Source organism: Pelobates fuscus, chromosome 1, assembly GCF_036172605.1.
Source record: "Pelobates fuscus isolate aPelFus1 chromosome 1, aPelFus1.pri, whole genome shotgun sequence".
In the NCBI taxonomy this organism is placed as follows: domain Eukaryota; kingdom Metazoa; phylum Chordata; class Amphibia; order Anura; family Pelobatidae; genus Pelobates; species Pelobates fuscus.
In genome coordinates, this window is record NC_086317.1 from 454,808,354 (window position 1) to 454,831,503 (window position 23,150).

Here is a 23,150-nt window from a genome sequence, read left to right on the forward strand (position 1 = left end):
TCCCTTCATTCCCCAGTTTCTCCTCAACTTCCTCCCCCACTCTTTGCATCTTAACTCTGTTCCCATATTTTCTCTTCCACCCCTACTTACCTTTATTCCAGTCCCCACTACCTCTGTCGTCATGTCTCTTCCATTTCTTCTCATTTCACCCATTTTCACTTGTTTTTTTTTTTTTTTAACTCTTATCTTGAAGTCTTGTTGTCACTCATCCAGGTCAGCACCTTCTGACCTTGAGACTCTCTTGTCTCTTCTCCCCTCTTCTCTTCCATTCATCCTAGTCTTTTGCTCCTGGATCTACCAACCCCTCATCTGTCCACAAGTCTTTTCTCTTCTTTAACCCCTATACGGCTCTTTACCTTTCGTTCTTTTCTCTTCTCACTGGGCCCAAGACTTTCCCCTCTGACCTTCCCTCTTAAATTGGTTGATGGTTCAAGGCATACCTTCTGAACACTGTGTCATGGAGTTACTATACAATCGCCTCTTGTGGTCATTAAATTGGTGGATGGGTCAAAGTGAAACTTCTGATCACTGCATATGAGTCATGGACCTACTTGGCAATCCCATGGTGGGTGCCTACAGCCATGTCAAGTGATCTAGAAGTACAATCGCCTACAGGCACATCCCTTCTCTGTAACTTCATAACACTGCTTGATTTTCCTTTGTCGACCCTTTTAACAGCCTTCCAACAAAAGAGTTAGGATCAACTCACAATGTATAAATAAAACATGAGTAAATGTGATAGTATTTCCCATGCAGAAATCTCATTTCAGAAACAGAGCAGACACAATTCGTCTTGTCAGGTATTCCTTATTTGCTGAAATGTGAAGTCTATAAATACATGACAAAGAAATAAATTGCAGGTTCACATTTAGTTGCATCACTAATATAATAATAAAAAAAAAAATCTGAATCTAAAATGCAATTAACATCACTAAGTGCACAGTGTGATACCAACTCTCTTTCAATTACTTCCCCGGTTGGGCACCGTTTCAATATCTTTGGACCTCTGGGCGATTAAACAGTAAATGTGTATTGAAACAGTGTATGAAACACAATCCAATCATGTGTTACAATTCCAAGAAAGAGATTTAGACTCAACTCAATCTACTGCATTCTCATGCAGTTCATTGGGTAAATATCAATGAATATTATTCAATTTGCATAGTAATAATATTTTTAAGTTCACCACAATTACAGTGTAGGATACTATAAGACCAGCCAATGCTCTAACAATATGTGAATATCTTTACACAGTTTAAATTTACTAAAAGTCACAATCTGATTAAGTCATTATTAGCAATGCCAAAACTTAAATTAGTTTAATTTGTTAAAGTACGTACGTAGTGTTAAAGTACGTACGTAGTTTTTACTGATATTTTCACACAGGTGTCATTTTGCTGCCATGATTTTAGGATTTTGGAAGCGCTTCATACTGGGTTTTTGCCTTCTTTTGGATCAATTTTCACAGTGAGAAGACGCTGCTGTCCATAGGAAAGCATTGAGAAATGCTTTCCTATGGACTGACTGAATGCGTGTGGGGCTCTTGCCGCGCATGCGCATTCAGCGGATGAAGTCGGAAGAGGGAGGAGAGTCCCCAGCGCAGAGGGAGCCCAAGGCTGGAGAAAGGTAAGTGTTTAACCCCTTAACCCCTGTTGAGCCCGACGGGAGGGGGACCCTGAGGGTGGGGGGGACCCAAAGACCCTCTAGTGCCAGGAAAACAAGTTTGTTTTCCTGGCACTATAGTGGTCCTTTAAGTCTTAAACCCTGGATTGGAACCCAAAATTGGGTCCACAAGAAATTTCAGAGGGGTCTCCAATGGTTAGCACAAATATATCATATGTATCAAGGCTGATGCAACTACCCAAATATTTTCATCAGTGTCACTGAAGTTCAGTAGAGACCATTTTCGCATTGGAAGAAGTCTAAATAAAGTGCTGTGCAGAATTTTTTTAGGAGTCATTGGGAAGAACGATAACAATATGTGAATATCTTTACACAGTTTAAATTTACTAAAAGTCACAATCTGATTAAGTCATTATTAGCAGTGCCAAAACTTAAATTAGTTTAATTTGTTAAAGTACGTTAGTTTTTACTGATATTTTCACACAGGTGTCATTTTGATTTGAGGATTTTGGAAGTGCTTCAGACTGGGTTTTTGCCTTCTTTTGGATCAACAGCAAAAACATATGTGAGGAAGGCTGAACTTGATGGACGCAAGTCTCTTTTCAGCTATGTAACTATGTCTTTTTCTTTTTGTATTTGGTTTTGACAAATTTCCCACTTTTGGCAAAAACAATAAAAGCGGGTGTTCCCCAAGGCAACTTACAGGGTCATGCAACATATTTTATCAGTATTGACATGTGCAGATCCCAGTGTAAAGCTTGCCATCAGCAGGGATGTTTATAAATGCTGCATGTTGCAGACAGCACTGTGAGTCACACATGGCCTCTCTCTATAGCAGTCAGGGGATGCTCTCCCTGCTTCCTGTAATAAGGTCTGATGGGGTGAAGGCAGCCAATCAGAGAGCTCGTGTTATTCTTCCAGCTTTGCTCCTGTGACTGTTTCGCAGCCTCCTATTGGCTGGCTGTCCTGGAATCTTCCCTATTGCTTTCACTTTTTGTTTTGTTTATAAAGGTGCCAGCAGTAAGTGACCATCAGCACTTACACCTGGTGGTAAGTAGCTATTTTAACCCTTCCACTGCCTGATCGCCATTCAGTGTGCAGATAGCCTGCACAACAGTGCCCCTTGTCTATTGTAAGTGGCAGGTCCAGCATCTCATGTTCTAGTGGAGTGTCTCTCCTATTAGCCTCAGCCAGCACTGACAAACTGCACTAAATTATGACACATTACAGCTCAGAGGATCATTACTCCTATGAGCTTCAGCCAGCAGTGCCAGTGCCAAGCCTGCATTTTACAGTTCAGGTATCTAATGCTGCACTGGATTATCAATCCTGTGAGCCTCAGCCATCACTGTCAGTGCTGTCATTGCCTTATGGCAAATTAGAGTCTTAGTGCCAGTGGATTATCAATCCTGTGAGCCTCAGCCTTCACTGTCAGTGCTGTCATTGCCTTATGGCAAATTAGAGTCTTAGTGCCAGTGGAGTATCAATCCTGTGAGCCTCAGCCTTCACTGTCAGTGCTGCCATTGCCTTGTGGCAAATTAGAGTCTTAGTGCCAGTGGATTATCAACCCTGTGACCCTCAGCCATCACTGTCAGTGCTGCCATTGCTTTATGGCAAATTAGAGTCTTAGTGCCAGTGGATTATCAATCCTGTGAGCCTCAGCCATCACGGTCAGTGCTGTCATTGCTTTATGGCAAATTAGAGTCTTAGTGCCAGTGGATTATCAATCCTGTGAGCCTCAGCCATCACGGTCAGTGCTGCCATTGCTTTATGGCAAATTAGAGTCTTAGTGCCAGTGGATTATCAATCCTGTGAGCCTCAGCCTTCACTGTCAGTGCTGCCATTGCCTTGTGGCAAATTAGAATCTTAGTGCCAGTGGAGTATCAATCCTGTGAGCCTCAGCCATCACACAGGTCTAAAAAGGTGCAACTCGTTTGAATGGAGAAAAGAATAGGTTGTGGCTGTAAAACTAAATAAGGAAGAATTTAAATCCTTTTTTTAGGATAATTTATTGAGAAGGAAGCGGAAAAGCATAATTTATGTTATTAGATAATGGTAACTTTGTGGTTTAGTTGTAATTGATTGGATGGTAAAGGAATAGAACGATTGATTAAGCTAAAGCAATTTCTTTCATGCAGAATAAATTAACACTAAAATACCAATACAATTTACCTTCTTCTATTTGATTAGAATGAAATAGAATAACGTAAATTAAGTTACTCCTTCTGCATCTCACAGGAATGGAAGAGCTCGTAAAATAAATCATGCTAAAATCTGACAGTACAAATGCAGCAATTAAATTAACTCAAAATGTAACATTACATGAAAACTGTGTTTAACCCCTTCACTATTAAGTTCTTAAACAAGAGATTAATATTTGAAACATGAGATGCATAGTAGACAGCTAACATTTAGTAGTGGGGTGACCCTAGTAGTTGTACGTGTGAATTGCTGTTAAAAAATTACAACAAAAAAATTAAAATTATGTACATTTTTACAGTGTTCATTTTTCATGTATTTGTTAATACTCTTCAGAGACATTGGGTGGAGTAAAATATTTTAGATGTTCTCGCAATATTTCAAGGGGCTGAATTCCATTACCTATCAAGTGCTGTGAAATATGTGATTAAATGTGAAAAATGACACTGATTGAAAATTAAACTGTAATAGTGCAGCGGAGTACACTTCTTTGATATCTAAATTATAAGTACTAAACAGAAAATGAAAAACAAAAAAAATAATACTGGAGATTTAACAATTTATCAGAGTGGTGTGAAAAGTGTATTTTTATTTTTGGTGTCTGTTTGTGTGTATTTATTTATTTGTTCTAAAAATGGTCTAAAAGGTGTCAGCTCTTCTGATCCTAAATCCCCCCATATTTTTACAGAAATATTAATTTCAGAAAATACCAGCAAAATGAAGGTGAATGGTAACAAAGTGAAACAGAACACGTTTCTACTGGAAAAATGACAGAAAGATTAATAAATCAGTTGCATCATCAAATAATCATTAAAACATTACAATAAGGACACAAACACATGCAATGTATGAAGAAAAAAACCCACCAGACTTAGAGGGACACTATAGTCACCAGAACAGTTACAGCTCAAAGGGATTTTCCAGTGCAAGGAAAAAATATGTTTTTCTTGCACTGCAGAATCCTGCAGTGCCCCCCTGCCTCCCATCACCCATCCCATGTTAAAACCCCTTCAGTGACTTACCGGAGTCCAACGCCGATGTCCCTCAGCGCTGGGTCAGGCTCCGCCTACGCTCCTCCACCGCCGATGTCAGCCGGCGGGGGAGACCTAATGCGCAGCCGTCGGCGGCGGAGACCTAATGCGCATGCAAGGCAATGGCCGCGCACACGCATTAGACCTCCCCATAGGAAACCATTGAATAATGCTTTCCTATGGGGATTTCGGCGATGCTGGAGGTCCTCACATAGCGCTAAGATGTTCAGTGTCATTTTAAACCACTTATCGTGTTCTAAGAACACGGAAGTCTCCTCTAGTGGCTGTCTAGTAGACAGCCACTAGAGGAGGACTTAACCCTGCAATGTAAATATTGCAGTTTATGAAAACTGCAATAATGACACTTGCAGGGTTAAGGGTAGTGGGAGTTGGCACCCAGACCACTCCAATAGGCAGAAGTGGTCTGGGTGCCTGGAGTGTCCCTTTAAGGTAGTTTTTCTGTTGTTTACAACCTGTTTCTGCCGGCATTTTCATGTAAACACTGCCTTTTTAGAGACAAAACTGTGTTTACATTACTACCTAGGGACACTTCCAGTGACAGTCATTCAGACGGCCACTAGAGGTGCTTCCTGGATGCACTGACATTCAGTGTCTTTACACTCTGCACTTGATTCAATGCATCTCTATGAGGAGATGCTGATTGGCCAGTGCAGTGTTTGGCCCCACCTCATTGGCTAAAATCATCAGAGTTGACAATCTCGGTTAATCCAAAGCGTTCCCATTGTCAGTTCTGATGATTTCAGCCAAGGAGGTGGATTGGGGGTGGAGCCAGTGCTGGCAAAGCCATGCGGTGCTGGAATAAAGGTGAGTTTTTACCTAATTTAAGGGGGTAAGCGAGGGCCGGCCACCTAAATATTGTTTTAACACTATAGGGTCAGGAATACACATTGGCATCAAAATTCCCCACATCTCAATCCGATTGAGCATCTGTGGGATGTGCTGGATCAACAAATCTGATCCATGGAGGCCCCACCTTGCAACTTGCAGGACTTAAATGATCTGCTGCTAATGTCATGGTGCCAGATACCAGAGGACACCTTCACAGGTCTTGTGCAGTCCATTTCCTGAATGCAATCAGAGCTGTTTTGGCATCATGGTGAGGAACTACACAATATAAGGAGGGTGGATTTAATGTTGTGGCTGATCAGTGTATGTCATTCATCCGATTATCAAAATCGGTTCCCACTGGTAAAGAGTTGTGGCATCCCTATCAGCGTCTACATTTTCCTTATGTTTCCTGGTCAGTGGTGTGGTCACATAGGGCACGTTGTGCTTCATGTTAAAAATCCATATACACAACAAGTTTCCCAGGGCAGAAAAAAAAGTTATAAGAACTCAAAAACCATGCTTGACCGCAACGAATGTCAGAGCAGAAGATGTTTCAGTTCAGAAGGCCCTTACTCATAAACAAGTTTGCAAGGTTAACAATATAGCATATGGTTAATCATTAGCCACCCATATAAACTCTGGGAGGACCACTCTCCATTTATCCCACCGTGTCTTGATGGGGTTTTAACAATTCTACTATTTGGTAACCTGCAGCTGCTCAACCACTACATTCCTTATTTCAGTGCTGGGATTGGGGTGAAATTAAGTAAACAACATAACCCTCCTATTATACCTCCTTAACCCCTTAAGGACCAAACTTCTGGAATAAAAGGGAATCATGACATGTCACACATGTCATGTGTCCTTAAGGGGTTAAAGGACCACTATAGTGCCAGGAAAACATACTTGTTTTCCTGGCACTATAGTGCCCTGAGGGTGCCCCTCCCGCCGGGCTGGATGGAGAGGAAGGGGTTAAATTTACCTCTTTTTCCAGCGCCGGGCAGGGAGCTCTCCTCCTCTGCGCCTCCTCTTCGGCTGAATGCGCATGCGCGGCAAGAGCCGCGCGCGCATTCAGCCAGTCCATAGGAAAGCATTCTTAATACTTTCTTATGGACGCTGGCGTCTTCTCACTGTAAAAATCACAGTGAGAAGCACGCAAGCGCCTCTAGCGACTGTCAATGAGACAGCCACTAGAGGCTGGATTAACCCTAATATAAACATAGCAGTTTTTTTTATAGAAAAAAGGGTTAATCCTAGAGGGACCAGGCACCCAGACCCGAGATTTACCTGTGCAGTCTTATTCGATGATGTAGACTTAACATGTAAATCCCAGACAGATCAAGTTGATTTAAATGTAGATTTAAAAAAATTGATTTGTTCGAAGCAGATTAAGCACATTTGTACACAAGTCTGCTGGTGTCTATGTTTTAGAAAAAAACCTTAAAGGAACACTATAGCATTAGGAATAGACACTTGTATTCCTAACGCAATAGTGTTCTCCTCTGCATTTAGATTCCGTAAATCTATTTTTTGAAAATGGAAAAAAAAAGCATAACTTTTTTTCCCCAACCAGTAGATCCAGTCTCTACAGCCATCTGATGGCCTCATACAATGTCACACCCTCACCCAGAACTCCACTCCTCCAATCAAATGCTCTCTATGAGAAGCATTTGAGAAGGTTAGCTATAAGAGACGAGTCGGACTCAGTTCTCACAGCGGAAGAGCCTCGAGTGGCCGTCCGGGAGACAGACACGTGTTTAGCCCTGGAACGGAAACATTGCTGTATGGAACCATTACCATGTCTACTAAATGGTAATGTTTTACACTGCGGGGCTAAAATAACAGGAAATCTGAACTTTGTTAAGTTGAAGTGGTCTGGATGCCTTTGGTGTCTCCTTTAAAAATTTTAGCGCTAATATAAATAAATACCTGATTTAATTAGCTGGATAAAATGCTCTGTCTATAAATAAAAATTATAGCAGTAGTGCCAGATACAGTATAACTGCTTATCCAAAAAACTTGAGCAAATTTTACACTAAATATGGACAAATTAGTCATGTGGTCTTCAAAACTAAGCTGTTACTTTGGAAGTATTGATAAAGTGGGCAAACCTTAAAAGAATACAATAAAAGGGCCCGTGCACTTATTGGACCAGCATTAAAAAGAAAACCAGTTAAAAACCCTTACACATAAATATAGTGAGACTTCTCTCTAAGGCTCACACACGGCTCAAGTACATCAAATCCAAAATCCTTAACACTTGGTGGCAGGACGCCCAGGGTGATAGACGCTAAATAGGTTTACATATAACCATATAACCAACTACCACCTCCGCACAATAAATTTCACCCAGTTTTAGTGATCTTCTTCAAGATGAACGATGTGCCCATATTCAAGTATTTGTATAGTCAGTGGGCACTGTAAATAATTTGACATATTTGAGTAGTGAAGTTTATAGCTGCAGTGATGTTTTCCAAATAGCTGCAGTTATGCAATACTATGTGCAATGTGATAGGGTTAGTGCAATCCCTTGCACCAGAGCAACTCTTTTCACAATAACCTGTGTAAATTATATACACTATGGTATTTGAGTTATAGCAGCAGTATAATGAATTTGTTCTTTTTGTACTCCAACATGTTTTATTGAGTTTATTGTAGGCTATGTCTAAACAAAACATGTTGACCACCTTTTTAAGGATTGTAAAGTGCAAATGGCCAATTCCAATTTAAATTACACCATGGTTCTCTTTCACTTATGTTAAAGATGAGTGTAGCGGATTGCGTTTTGTTGTCCCTAACTATTATGGTTGCAACGTTATTTGCCTATCATTTATTTCTTTGGATACACTGTATTGTATGAAGCATTCATCTGGTTGTTCGGTAGAAACGCAATGGATACCCAATTGAATATCTCTGTTCGACATACTACCGAACAACCAGACCACCTCGGAGAGAAGTGTGTCTATAATTTACCTCCCTCATCGGTATTAACACCAGCCTAATTGCCAATTACACAAATGTACCGTGTGTTCCCTGGGTGGGCGCCATTCGGCAAACGAACACGTGGCGGCGGCCATCTTGCCATACGAACACCCAGCGGTGTTTGGTCGTCGAGTGTCTTGAACCCAAATCGGACACTCAACCACGTGAACACCGCAGAGACCTCCAGACTTCCACCCGTTTGTGAATAAACATACGAGCAGCCCGCCGTTCGGTAGAAAGATGCCCACGAACCAGGATATTTATACGAATCCAAGCCAAGACCAATCTGTACAGTATTTCGTGATTTTTACCCCACCAACACAGACCGACCACAAGGCCAGAATATATGGAACTACTTTCGGCTACTACCTCGTGTGCGGTCGGTCAAATGAACACCTCCATAAAATTCCCGAACCCCTGGACCGATCTGGGTGATTTTTGAGTATGTTGCTCACCCAGATCAGGGCTATCAGGGGATGTATTATTTAGGGGTGTAGGTTATGTATTTGGGGTACATTTAGAAATCGGGGAACACTCGAAAAACTGTACTGTTAATTGGATTATCTTGTAGGCTGAGGGGAGGAGATGTGTGGGTTGTAACCTCTGTATGATTGGTTAATGTATAATTTTCTGTGGGTGTCTCCCTTGCATGGGAGAGATGCATAAAAGCAGGGTATGTGACATTAAACTTCAGTTCTGCTCCTGATACTGTGTGTCGTCCAGTTATTGGGAAAGGTGATGGGATATTCCTGGATTATTTTATTTACTACTGATGCTGTTTTTCCTGTGTTAACCCCTTGTTCCTTGGTTGCTATTGGATTACCAGCAGAGAAAGCCTATGTGAAACTAGTGCTCCGCTACAATGAGGGTGAACAAAAATGTTAGAAACTTAAAAGCCATGAACAATATAGCCTTAACTTACACATCACAAAATAAAATGCACATAATAACAATAATATATTTGTTACAAAGAAAAAAATGCATTGCAACAGAGTAAACTGGATGAAAATAAAAGATACACTTGTGTTTTAAAGGGACACTTTGGTCACCAGAACAACTACAACTTAATATAGTTATTCTGGTGTGTATAGTATGCCCCTGCAGGCTTTTTAATATAAACACTTTCAGAGAAGAGGCAGTGGTTGATTGCAGCTTAGGGACACCTCCAGTGGCAGTCACTCAGACGGCCACTAGAGGTGCTTCCTTGGTCAGTGCTGCACAGTGTGCGTGGAGATGTCTAACGTTCCTCGTCGAGATGCATTGATTCAATGCATCTCTATGAGGAGATGCTAATTGGCGCAGCAGATTTTGGCCACGCGTGCTCCTTAGCCTCCCAATGCTTTCCTATGGGAAAGCATTGAGTTGGCTGAGATGATCAAAGCTGATGAGGTCATAAAGTTACAAAAATATGTCCTGGAAAAGCTTCACCTTTGGCCATACCTTCAGCCTCAAAGTGTTCTGCTTTGGTTATTTGGAATATTTGGAGATATGGCGAAAAAAGTAACGTTTGAAACAGCACCGTCCATGTTTTGTAGATGGATTTACTCCAACAGCCATCTCTCTATATTGTGGATCTGCCACAGCACTAGATTCGTACATACCTTCCAAGTATATGAATTATGCATTAAGGATGGTGGGGTGGGCCGGCCATGAAAGGATGATGACAAGTGGCCAGTTTGTCTAGTAAAGGTGGAGTGTCAGGCCAGTATAGCCACATGCCAGGCTGATTGACAGCATTGAAGCTCTCTAAGCATGGTGTGATTGCTATGAGTTCACGAAATGCTCGCTTTGCACAGATTGGGGACATTTGCTTGGTATCTGAGAACCCAGGGAATACATCCAAGAGAGGACCCCAAATTTGAGACGATGCCACCAAGTCCAAGATGTTGGAAGATGTGTACTTATTGGTTCAGCTCCCTCAGCGTATTTTGTCACGGAGCAAGTGCTTCTATATATCAAGGATTCTGCATAGTGTGGCTGGCCACTGGTGCTCTCTCACAAGCCCAAACGTTCACTCAACTAGTCACAAATAGGCCTAGCCTTCCGTCCCAAAGGCACCAGTATTCTTGGCATTATCTGGCTGGTGCATCCTAAGGCTTCTGGAAAAACATCTCCCACAACACGTCTTGTTCCCCTTGTGTCTCTCTAATCGATGATAACATCAGCATGAAGAAGACAATGTTTCTAATTGAAATAAAGCGTAATGTAATAATGTGAATAGATTTTCAGGCCATGGTGTTCCATAACTTATTTTCCATTTTAAAGTTTCATTCCGTTAAATGTTTGGGCAAATTTGTTTTGCATTATTTCCACTTCTGCTTAAAAGTACCTATCCCTTCAACTAAATCACATCAATTAGTGCCTCCAGGTGCATCTATGGTTTGATTTATCATTTTATAATAAATCTGTTTGTTTGATTAGCAGTATAATTAGCAGTACCTTAAGCATTTATCAGCCCTGTATTCCTAGTGGGATGTTTTTTATGTGAAGCTTTTTTTTTACAGCGTGCAAAGCTTTCATTCTTTACAAGAAGAATGATTGCTGATTTAATAGCCAATTTTCTTAGCTTTTAATTTTGATTAAAAACGTTATATCCTCTGTGACCTTTACGGTATGACTGTGCAATTAAATATTGCATGAGTTTGGGATGAAGATGCTGAGTTGTCTTGGGAGATAGTTAAGAGAGAACTAAGGATAACGATTATTGACATAGATAGTAAAAGATTCCACCATATTCCTTTCCCCATGTGATTTGCTCTCGGGGATTTGAGATTAAATGATCTAAATCGATACTACTCATCCATTACATCCTAGTGTTTTAAACTAAGTATTTTTGTTTCTGTGCATAGCACACAGTATTGTTGTACATTTTTATAATGCTAATTTCAGAATTCTCAAGCTGGACCACTCACAAAGACGTTCTTAAAGTTCTTTGTGAGCGGTCCAGCTCTTATGAGAGGTTTTCTAGAAGTTGAAAATTGTTGGAGACCCTAATAAAATCAGCTGAATTGAATCATCATTGACTCTATTATCGACTTAGTGAATTTAAAATCGAAACAAAAAAAGGTCTTAAGAGGTGGAAAAAATGGAGAGTCAAGCGACCAAGAGGTTGGAAAATAAGGAGAGGTTAAATAAGGTTTGCCTCTTCATTAAGCCTTTATTATTTTTTAGTTTCTCTTATCATCTCTGCTAGTTGGAAAAGGTGGATAGTAATAGTGAAATTATGAGGGATAAAATATAATGATACAGTCATTAGGTATTCCATTGAAAATAAGAGTAATGAACAGGAGGTGACAGTGGACCAGAGCAGGATCGGGAGTAATGATGTGGGGGAATAGAATAAAGGATAGTGGCATTTAAAGTGAGTTAGAAATGTAATAAAAAGTGGTGATGAGGATGACAAGATGGAATACGACAGAAATGGAATTGAGAGGAACAGTAAATGACAATGGTAAGGAAGAGGAAGATGTGGTAGGAGTTGAGACCATAAAGCTGATATTCTGTAATCATTGGCTTTGTGTCTTATCGAAATCCAGCTATGGAATAATTTTATTTTTCTTTAATACTTATCTAAGCTTCATGTTATTTCTAATACATGTTACATGTAATTTAATGGTTATTAAATTAAATAATGTACTTTTTTTTTTTTTTACAAAAATGATACAGCAAATATGGCAGATTCTTCAAAAACTTCAAAAACTTATGAAACAAGACAGAAAACAATCAGAGACAAGCCTGCAATAAAATCTAATATTGACTGGAGCCGTACAAAGAAGCATAGTATTTCCCTACTTATTGACTCAGATGAATCGAACACCGATGACGAGGTGAATGAAAATGAGGATCTAGATGGGAGTGGAGGCAGCAGTGACTCTTCACAAGAAATGAATGAAATGGAACAAAAAAAAGATGCTGCCTCTGACAAGGAAAATGAAGTAAAACAACAGCAAAAAGAGGTTGCCTCGGAAGAGGAAGACACGGTGGTAACATCAAAACAAAAAAGAAAGCACTCAGTCATGAATAGCAGTGACAGTAGTTCAGACAGTGATGATGCCATAGGAAAAGTGGTTGCCAGACGTAAGTTTGTTATAGATGAAGATGATGAGAAATGTGAGAACAGAAAGGGAACATGCTTAAACATAGATGAACACTCAGCAGAGATTGAAGAGGCCTGTGAAGATGAAGCATCTGAGAGGAAAATCAAGAGGAGAAAGAACCTGGAGAACCTTAAATGCCTTGCTCGAAAGAGACGTTCTCGAAGTGGGTCGCATAGCTATAATGATGTCGAGGTATGCCAGTGTCAGTTTGATTGAATGTGCTCTTCTGTGACACATTCAACTCTCCCAGTCTCTGAAGTCCCTCAAAACGTCACTAAAAACACACTCCTTTAGACAAGTTCAGCTCTTTCCTTAAATCCTTGCCCATTATTACGTTCCTCTCCTTGTCCCTTTTCTCACTTACTGTTCTTGTATGTCAAACACGTTTTTGTTAGAATGAAATGTTTTTCTTGTTTGCCTATTGTATAGCGCTGTTTATATTTGGCGTTGTTTAAACAAATGCAATTTATTGCAATCAGTTTGATTATGGTTGTGACAACAGTCTAATGAACCTCCAGATCCCAATGTAGTCCAGTATTGCCTCCGCTAGAGGCCATGATTAAAATGGCTGTATTCAGTTTTGTTTTGTTTTGTTTTCTGTTGTTAATCAATGGCTGATATGCAGTTTTCGGGTTAAAAAAGAAACACCTGTTTTGGATCACAGTTCCAGGTTCAGATATATTAGCGTATAATGTTTGCAAACGTATAGTGTACATTTCTTTAATTGATTATAAATTTTAAGTAAATGCCTTACTTTCTTCCATTTAGGAGGATGACCAAGATACGGTATCTTCCATAAGCAACCAACAATCGGATAATGACGTGATGAATGAGGATAATGACAGTATGGATGACTTCATAGTGAAGGATGATGAAGATTTACAAGGGCCCATTGCTGAAACTGGCCATCGGGACTTGTTTTCAAAGTTTCATATTAATATGCGTAAGGTTAACCAGTGCATTTAGCGACATACTCTAATTAAGTTAATTGACATGTAATTATTATCTGCAACCATTGTGATATGTTACTTACTCACCCATAACGCATACCCAGGGGTTTTGATAAAGCTCAGCTAAATGCCGGTTCCCATGCACAAATAAACTGAGAAATATAGGGGACTACATAAAAAGAATAACATTCTAAAAGTGGTGCAAGCAACAGGGAAATTCAGTTGGTATCCATGGTGGTTGGTCCAGTTTTAGAATATTGCCCCAGATTTGTTCATTATACATAGCCCCCTAATAAACAAAGTGAAAAACATGACAGACGATGCTCCAAGACTTTCATTATACAATGAGATTTGCATAAGTTGTTTAAGGTTATATACTGGATACATTGTCTCATTCAGCACCAGCATCTGTTTTGGATTCAATCATTACCATCCAATGCCAGGCTGAAAAGTTCCAATAAATTGTACATCCGGTCATCATAGCAACTTTATTGGAATTAAGTTGTTTTGGTGCCAGCTTACCTTTAGTGGTTAACCGTTCATAAACTGTTAAACCCCAAATTATTCTCTCTAGCTCGGCCCCTCTCCTTCCGCTTCTCTCAGCTTAAAACATTGAAAAGTTTAATGCCTAAAGATGAGGTGGCGCCAAGAACCTCCTCTCCAATTACGTTGTTATGGTGCCCGGTTATTTCCTTTAACGTCATCTAGCTTAGAGAAGGGAAAGAAATATGGGAAAGAATTCTGAATTGTGTAAGGCATAACTTAAACCGTGTTTTTGTCTGTCAATGCTTTGCAAACATTGTAGAGTATAGCTGCAGTGTTTGTGAAATATCTTATATATATATATATTATCTTTTGTAGCAAGAGACATTTGCTCCCACCTAAAAAGGATAATCAACGCTCTACTTATCAATGCTATCGATACCAAATTTCTCAGTTCACTGTATGGTGAGTAATTTGACAATAAATGATCTAGACTATCTTGATAACAGTGCAACAAAAGCTAACAAGAGCAGGAGAAGCTCTCTCTGATTCCCTTTTTTTTTAAAATAAAAAGTTGTGAATGAAGCAACCAAATGGGAAATAAGGTATATGGAAAACAAGGTCAGGAGTATGGAGAGGCTGAGGGATGGCTCAAAAGAAAGGTTTATCGAGACAAGGCAAGGCAAGTTTAAAGGGACACTATAGGCACCCAGACCACTTGTATTTTGCAACTCTATTCTATTCCGGGTATTAAATGTTCTCCTTCATAGTTTTTAATCTTAAGAAAATATAATAGAAGGACCTTCTGATATTCGGTGTAATACAATATGAACATATGGTGCAGCCAAATCCCCATATTTGTTTGCTAAGATATTCTGTGTATATTATGCTTGAGAAGCTGTTTATTAGGACCTGCCCAGCATCACTTGTTACAGTGAAGTCTATGGTAGAATTTATTGTAGCCAAACACTTGCTTCCGTGGGGTCTCTTTGATAAGAATTCACTTTGTTTTTTTAAAGCATAAATGGAAAGTTAATGTTCATAAATAATAGAACTTTGTGTTTTCAGACATATCTCCTTAACACTCATTTGTATTGTGGACACTTCATACAGAAGACAGATCCACTGTCTTTATTCATTACATCCCTGTAGTATGGACTAAATGTCTGTCATAAACTTTGCATTGTAGTCACCTAGCTTTGCTGTGCCCCAAAATATCTAATACAATCACATTAAGGGCTTTTGCTTTATCTACTTACAGATAGAAAGAGGAGTAAGAGGTATGCAAAAGAGATGTTGGATTCCTTGGACCATGTAGACAAACGTATTATATCACCACGTCTTGTAAACCTCACAACTAGAAGTCGATGGAGTAATCGTTATAAGGTATTTCATTTGTTGGTTTATATGAGATCCAACAAACTTGGTGCAGTTCTAGATGTGCATCGTTTTACATACAAAAGTATCTAGAGTATCTAGTGTTATATCTAGAAAAGTAGTCTTGGAAACCACTATGAATTACACCTTTTAACATTTAACCTATATGCCAGTAGTCTTCCATACTATTTCAATCAATAGCCCATCTGTTGCCCTTATAGTAATATGGTTTGAGAATAAAGTCTTTGGGACAGATTTTGTTCTTTTTCTGGTGCAAAAACCCATGAAATTGAAATCACAAAGGTGTAATGCTACCAACTATCATATTGTAGCATATTTATATATTTTGTTGTTTATATTTCACTGACGTTTTTGAGTGTGGTTCTCGAGTTACATGAATACCCTGTATAAGTATTTAAATAAATGAAGACTAGCCATTTTACCTGAAGAAAGAAGTATATATATATATATATATATATATATATATATATATATATATATATATATAAAATTATATAACACAATTGTTAGCATTGTTTATAAAAAAAGCTTTTAAAATATTCACCTACAGACACTAAACTTTAGTTGCCATAAGATCCTGTTCCATATGGTCCTACAAAGGCTCTGCCTTTGATCCCTTTCTATGACATAACATTGGATCAAGAAGAGCAGACCGCTTATACTATTTCTCTATGTCACAAATTCTAAACATTTCCCGTACTTGCATTTTCTTTATTTTATTTGTTTGCTTTACAGGAAAGGGTAGAATGTTACCCACAACTCAGAGTACGTTCGGCTATGGCAAAGGACCAGCCCTGTCAGGCTTGTGAAATGCATCGATTCTGTAAATATAATGTCACACTTTCAGGGGTGTCATATAACAATGAAACCTTGGAGAAAGATGAGTTTCTGCCAAATGATAAACAGGTAAATTATTTAAAGTATAGAATATATATGGCAATTGCCTCCTTCTAATGTAATCAATAGGGTGTTTTTGGTCTAAATTTATTGGGTATTATGTATAAACAAGCATGCAATCTCTCATGCTAAGCATCATTTTTTTTGTTTGTATTTGCAACTTTTCTAACATCGCAGAGGACACATCATCTAAAAATGGGGAGGGCTTAACCTCAGAACGGAGCGGATGCCATTTCCCTCACCTCCGCCGAGGCTTAGCTTAATCTGCTCAAAATCTTAAACTCACACACCTATCTGACGGCCAAAACCGTATGGATTACTTAGCGCATATTCAGGAACCGGTTCATGCCTTTCTTCTTCTATAAATCCGGGCCAAAAAGACGGATGAAGGGGCCTGCGGCCTACCATCTCCCCTCACTGGGACTGTCGGAGCTGCTGGGATCTCTCTCACCCTAGAATACACCGGAGCCAGCGACCACACACTGCTCCCCGCTGGACCAGCACTCCACAATGGGACGGAGGTCGCAGACACCCACCAGGTACCCTGCAAGACTCACAAGACATAGGGGCCCTGTTACAGCCCAAAACAAAATGGCAGCACAGGAGACCCGGGAGACTGCGGTTGCCACACAGAACCCTGAGCCAGACGCAGTGCAGAACGCAGTGCAGAACACATTGCAGAACTATGAGCAGCTAACCCCAAACATGCCAGACTGGTCCACACTAGCCACCAAGCAGGACAATAAAGACCTTCTGGCCGAGTTTAGACTGACTCTAACGGCGGAATTAGCAGCGATCTAAACGGATATGCAAGTTGTTACTGACAGGGTCAGGGCTACTGAGGGAGACATCCAAGATGTGAAACAAGAAATGCTAAACATGAGAGACTCCCTTAAATCTGCGCAAAGGGCTCAACAAGCACAATCAGTCCTCCTTGCCACCCTAGACAACCGCACACGACGTAACAACTTAAAAATACACTGTGTACCTGCAACCGTAACCATGGAAGAACTTCCACATTACCTGCGGTGTGTGGTAGCATCACTTTTACCGTCAACACAGGCCAAAAAAATATGTTTCAATGGTTTATTTCGCCTGTTTAAATATCCATGATCTCCTGCATCGTGTGTGAGCGATATCCTAGTAAGTTGCTCCCTCGCACAGGACAAAAAAGCTCTCTTAACGGCCTTGCGGAACAAGACGCCCTACTTGTTTGAGGACACGGAGCTGACATTTTACCAGGATCTGTCACAGCCCACCCTACAGTGGAGAAGATCACTCCAAACTATCACAACTCACCTGAGAGCAGCAGGTATCACTTATCACTGGGCAACGCCGAGATCTCTGATGGTGGACCAAGATGGAACTATCCGTAGTCTCTCCTCCATTGAGGAAGAACCAGCCCTGTTTCGGGCACTGGGACTACCAGCACCAGACTGGGCAGCAGGCGGCCAATCCGGCACTCACAGCTAGGACCCAACTACCGTGGTCCCATTCGTCCTACATTCATAACCGACGACTCTACTGGGGACTTGACTAAAAAGCAAGCTGACACTACTTCAAGTGACTGTGGGCTACATAATAAGTTTATCGTTCAATTTGTTCACATTGTCATCTTTATTTGTTAAATTTGAGTCAAAATGTACACCTTAAAGGCCTAGTGGAGATTAGACAGGGGTGTGGCAACACGCACCCCTTTACTTAATCCACCAATCAGAGAGTTATGAGTCAAATTACACAGCGTGGGAAAATTCCAAAGAACTTTCCCACGCTGTGTAAAATGACACAGAGCACTCTGATTGGTGGATTTCAAACCAACCAATCAGAGTGCTGTGATAGGTTAATGTAGAGACTTACCTGTCAGTCTCTTCATTTACCTGTCAGAGCACTCTGATTGGATGGCTTAAAACCACCAATCAGAGTGCTCTGAGCCTAATTGCAGGGCGGGGCTCAGTCTGCGCGGAGCACTCCATGGGTGAAGAAGGATTATTTTTATTTTTTTATTGCGTCGATTATTATGGTTTTTTATTTGCCCTTTTTTGGGGCTGAAAAAAGAAGATTTTAGAAGAAAGAAAACATCGAATGGTAAGTTATTTTTTTTTTTTTTTACAGGTTCTTAGTTAAAGGTCCCCCCTCATTATTTTTAGGGTGAAGGGGGTAGGTAGGGGGGTAATTTTTTTGGGGGGGGAGGGAGTGACTAGGGATTTGGGGACCCCTAGTCACCTGGGGGGGGAAATATTTTTTAGGGCCCCCACCCGCCGCTCAGGGGTGGGGGCCGGGGGGAGGACAATAGGTCCCCCCCTATTGGTATTTAGGGCCCCCACCCGCTGCTCAGGGGTGGGGGCCAGGGGGGAGGACCTTAGGTCCCCCCCCTTTTTAGTATTTAGTGCCCCCACCCGCCGCTCAGGGGTGAGGGCCAGGGGGGAGGACCTTAGGTCCCCCCCCTTATTAGTATTCAGGGCTCCCACCCACCGCTCAGGGGTGGGGGCCAGGGGGGAAGACATTAGGTCGACCCTTATTCCAATTTAGGGCCCCTACCCGCCGCTCAGGGGTGGGGGCCAGGGGGGAGGACATTAGGTCCCACCCCCTTATTAGTATTTAGGGCCCCCACCTGCCGCTCAGGGGTGGGAGCCAGGGGGGAGGACATTAGGTCTCCCCCCTTATTAGTATTTAGGGACCCCTCAAGGGTGGGGGCTGGGGGGAGGACAATAGATCCCCCCATCATTTTACTTTAGGGTCACAGGCTGCTCACTGTTTACTAAATTTACTAATACTAAGTCATTTTTACTTAGTATTAGTAATTGTGTCTGAAAGACCAATTTAGGTCTATCAGCCTTTTGGTAGATAACTCCCTAATACCGTGGGAATTAGGGAGTTATCTACTAAGCGGCTGCAAAAGAAGTCCCGAAATTCCGAAGTTCCGAAATGTCGAAGTGGCGAAGTTGCAAAATTTCAGAAGTGTCGAAGTTCCGAAGTTGCCGAAGTTCCGAAGTGTTGAAGTGCCGAATTGCGAAAATTCCGAATTTCGGAATGCCGAACCGAAAATTTTCCCCATGCACATGCTTAACCACTACTATAATCTATGAATGCATACCCCCTCCCCCCTCAATACCTAGCATTTGGCGAGTTCACGCCCGCCAGGTCCCATACCCACACGACCAACTCACCTTAACTGATAGGTAACCCTACTATACACTGTGAAAGGGTGCGACCGTATTGGTTGCTTTCTATTGTTTTCTTGTTTTCTACACAAAAGTTTTTCCTACAAAAAAATTAAAAGAGGCTCTTCACTCCCAGAGTGCATGATGTAACACTGCAAATGTAATATGTGTCTTTCTTCTATTGCAACCTCCCTTTCTTTTCTGTACCCTACACCCTATGGCCTCAACAATTTTTTTTTTATAAATAATCTGAAACAAATTATATCACTTTTCAGTTTTGCTGCTGCTTGTGCACACGGTTGTATATCTGGTGGAAATATTTTATAAATAAGACACAGTTTTCTTAATGAAACACCTATATACATAATGCCCATTTTATTTTATTAGTAAATTTCATATTACTATGATACTTTTATATTAAAAATGTATATATTTTTGTTTGATTAGATGTGCTTTGCTCATATAAATATTAATTTTGTTACTTCATTTTATGCTATGTAGTGGATTTAATCAAAACTATAAAAAAAAAATGGGAAAGTTAAATCGAATCCTGGGTGACATAAGTGGAAAGTTGTTACAAGGTTTGAATTAAAAAGCTGCAAACGCGTGGGGTGCAGCAAAATGCTTTGTAAAATGTGGCGTGATATTGCATAAATCTAGGAGGAGGAAAAGTAAGAGCTTAAAAGGCTTGGGGAGTGATGCAAGTCTAGTTTAAAGAGGAAAGTCACTTTCCTGGAATGTACAGTTCCTTGTTCCCTCACCGCACTGGGAACAAAATAGGTAAGTAGAAAACACATATTTACCTCTATTGCACCTCTGCGTTGTGAGCAATATTGTAATCCCAGGATGCCTCGGGGGGCATGTTCATGCAATATTGGACACTGTTAGCTCGATCTCTAGGTGAGACACAAAGTCACCAGCACAACACTTGGATTCAGATTAAATGAAAAAAATTAGGGCAGTGCGTCTCACACTTTCATACGATTGTATGCATACAGATTGGTCATTTTTCCTGCTCACAGGATGTTTAGCGTTAAAACAGTCCCTCTCTCCCAATGTACATCTGACGTCCCTTCTGCTGTTCTTAAACCCATGTCCATCTCTAATAGTAATAGTTGTTGTAACTCTGGCTCAATGAATGCTGTTTAAACAGATAAATACTTTTTAACAAACAAGATCAAGAGCTGAGCTTGGCCAGGAAATGTAGGTGTAACCTATATATTCATGAGGTCAGAGGGTGCTTATCCAACTGCTGTAGTTCTTGCATGTTATTGCTATTATTATTATTTATATAGCACCAACAATTTCCACAGTGCTGTACAATGGGTAGACTAACAGACATGTAATTGTAACCAGACGAGATGGCCGCACAGAAACAGAGGTGTTGAGGGCTTTGCTCAATACGCTTACATGCTAGAGCAAGGGTAGGCAACCTTCGGCACTTTAGATGTTGTGGACCACAATGGTCTTACAGAAATAATGTTGGCAAAGCATCATGGGGGGTGTAGTCCAAAACATCAGAAGGTTGCTTATCCCTGTGCTAGAACATATACAGGATTGACTCACTCTTTTAAAGCGTTGCAAAAGTATTTTGTTTTATGGTTCACAGGCACAATTTTGATCGGAAATAGAGAACTTTTCATTTCTTTGCAATCTTATTGAATGTTTTTTTTTTTTATCTTTGCACTAGGTGTTGAAGGTCGGCAATGTGTGTGCTAGACGGACAGAAGTATATCATCAGCTTAAGCATTTTAAATACCATCTTTACCAGAGATGCATTGCAGCCATCGAGGAGATCCCTACAGATGACAAATCCACCAAGGAATTAGTGGAAATGTGTTTGTCGAAATTGGAAGAGGAAGGCTTTATTCAAGAGGTAGTGAAATTGTTAATGCTAATTAGTGTATCCTTTTTGTTAGTAAATAAATTCATCCATAGACATGTTAACGCCGTAGAACAGGGACCACAAACTATGGCTCCTCAAATGTTGATGTTCTACAACTCCCAGAATTCTACAACTCCCAGGATTCTTTAAACGCAATAGATTGCCGGGAGAATTAGTGGAACTGGGGGTCCAGAGTGTGAAAAAAAAAGCTTAACTGACCTTTGCCAACATTTCTGTGTCAAAGCCATAAATGAGAGACATTTGTTCTACTAAAGCTAAAAGACAATTAGATTTTCATTTCTTTGGGAGGAACTCGTGTGCACATGGAATTATATGAGAAACCAGAAATTTAAAGTAGACATCAGTGTTAACTATTTAATGAAGACACATTTTCAGTGTGCAATACGTCTATTTTAATTTTTTTACAAATTAGGGCATTATAACTAATGAATGGTGTGTTATCACAGTTTTTTTAATTATTAATTATTATAGCTGATCAGAAAAATTGACACCGTTCAGGAAAACAGACAGACATTAGGTATATGTGATACACTGTCATACTGAAAGACAGACCTGTGAGAAGTATGTTTCAGAAATCCTTAATAATGAAAATGTTACTTCTCTTGTGAGTTTTAGTAAGCATATTGTCACTGAATACTTAAAGCCAACTAATCATGTTGATGTGTTGTGTTACAGAATGTTGATCGACTTAACGATTATCTGGACTCAGCGGACTTCTTTCAGGACGAAAAGATAGACTGATTGTTCTCCAGCATTTTCATTGTCTGAAAACACATGAGTTATGAATATGTATACACATTGAGCTTTTTTATATGTAATACAGAAATTATTATTTTTTTACATTTGGTCATTGTGTCCTCATTATTAATGTAATGTATACTCTCCTTTCCTGTTCAGAGGCCTTCAATTCATTAAACCACCCAACAGAAAAAAAAGAGAAACTTTTTTTCATCTCACCCAGAAAACTTTAAGGGACACTATAGTCACCCAGGCCACTTCAGCTCAATGAAGTGGTCTGGGTGCCAGCTCCCTCAGGTTTTAACACTTCACATGTAAACATAGCAGTTTCAGAGAAAAGCATTGAGAAATGTTTTCCTATGGACACTTTGGATGCGCATGCGGCACTTGCCGTGCATGCGCATTCGGCTCCGCTGACGTCGACAGAGGGAGCTGATGTCGGCGGGGGAGAAGAGGACACCAGCGCTGAGTGAGCCCGGTGCTGGATTAGGGTAAGCTGCTGAAAGGGTTTTAACCCCTTCAGCGCCACGGGAGGGGGACCCTGAGGGTGGGGGCACCCTCAGGGCAGTATAGTGTCAGGAAAACCGCTTTGTTTTCCTGACACTATAGTGTTCCTTTAAGGAGACCTTCCATTATCAACCAACAACCCTCCCCTCCTACCATCCACCCTGTTCCTTTCTTATATTGTAGTATTCTCCAGCTGCTTGAGATCTTACTCAATTAACTCCTTATCCACGTTACAGATTACCGCTGGCTGCAATTCTCCTTTAACCCCTTAAGGACCAAACTTCTGGAATAAAAGGGAATCATGACGTGTCAGACATGTCATGTGTCCT

General features: G+C 40.5%; 1 protein-coding gene across 1 annotated transcript; it reads left to right on the top strand.

The window, feature by feature from the left end:
* Window positions 1-2,588: 2,588 nt before the first annotated feature.
* On the top strand, window positions 2,589-22,545 carry CCDC82 (coiled-coil domain containing 82). Its single transcript, XM_063444938.1, has 8 exons — window positions 2,589-2,673; window positions 12,351-12,973; window positions 13,550-13,724; window positions 14,593-14,679; window positions 15,476-15,600; window positions 16,348-16,518; window positions 21,361-21,546; window positions 22,252-22,545. Exons 2-8 carry the CDS (start codon window positions 12,356-12,358, stop codon window positions 22,315-22,317), a joined length of 1,428 nt encoding a protein of 475 aa, XP_063301008.1. The 5' UTR covers window positions 2,589-2,673; window positions 12,351-12,355; the 3' UTR covers window positions 22,318-22,545.
* Window positions 22,546-23,150: the final 605 nt, after the last annotated feature.

What these genes read in the sequence shown, in the direction of transcription:
- CCDC82 (XM_063444938.1), top strand. Translation starts at nt 12,356, where the DNA reads ATGGCAGATTCTTCAAAAACTTCAAAAACTTATGAAACAAGACAGAAA. An exon ending in ATAGCTATAATGATGTCGAG is followed by an intron (nt 12,974 to 13,549) that starts GTATGCCAGTGT and finishes TCTTCCATTTAG; the next exon opens with GAGGATGACCAAGATACGGT. An exon ending in GATGGAGTAATCGTTATAAG is followed by an intron (nt 15,601 to 16,347) that starts GTATTTCATTTG and finishes TTTGCTTTACAG; the next exon opens with GAAAGGGTAGAATGTTACCC.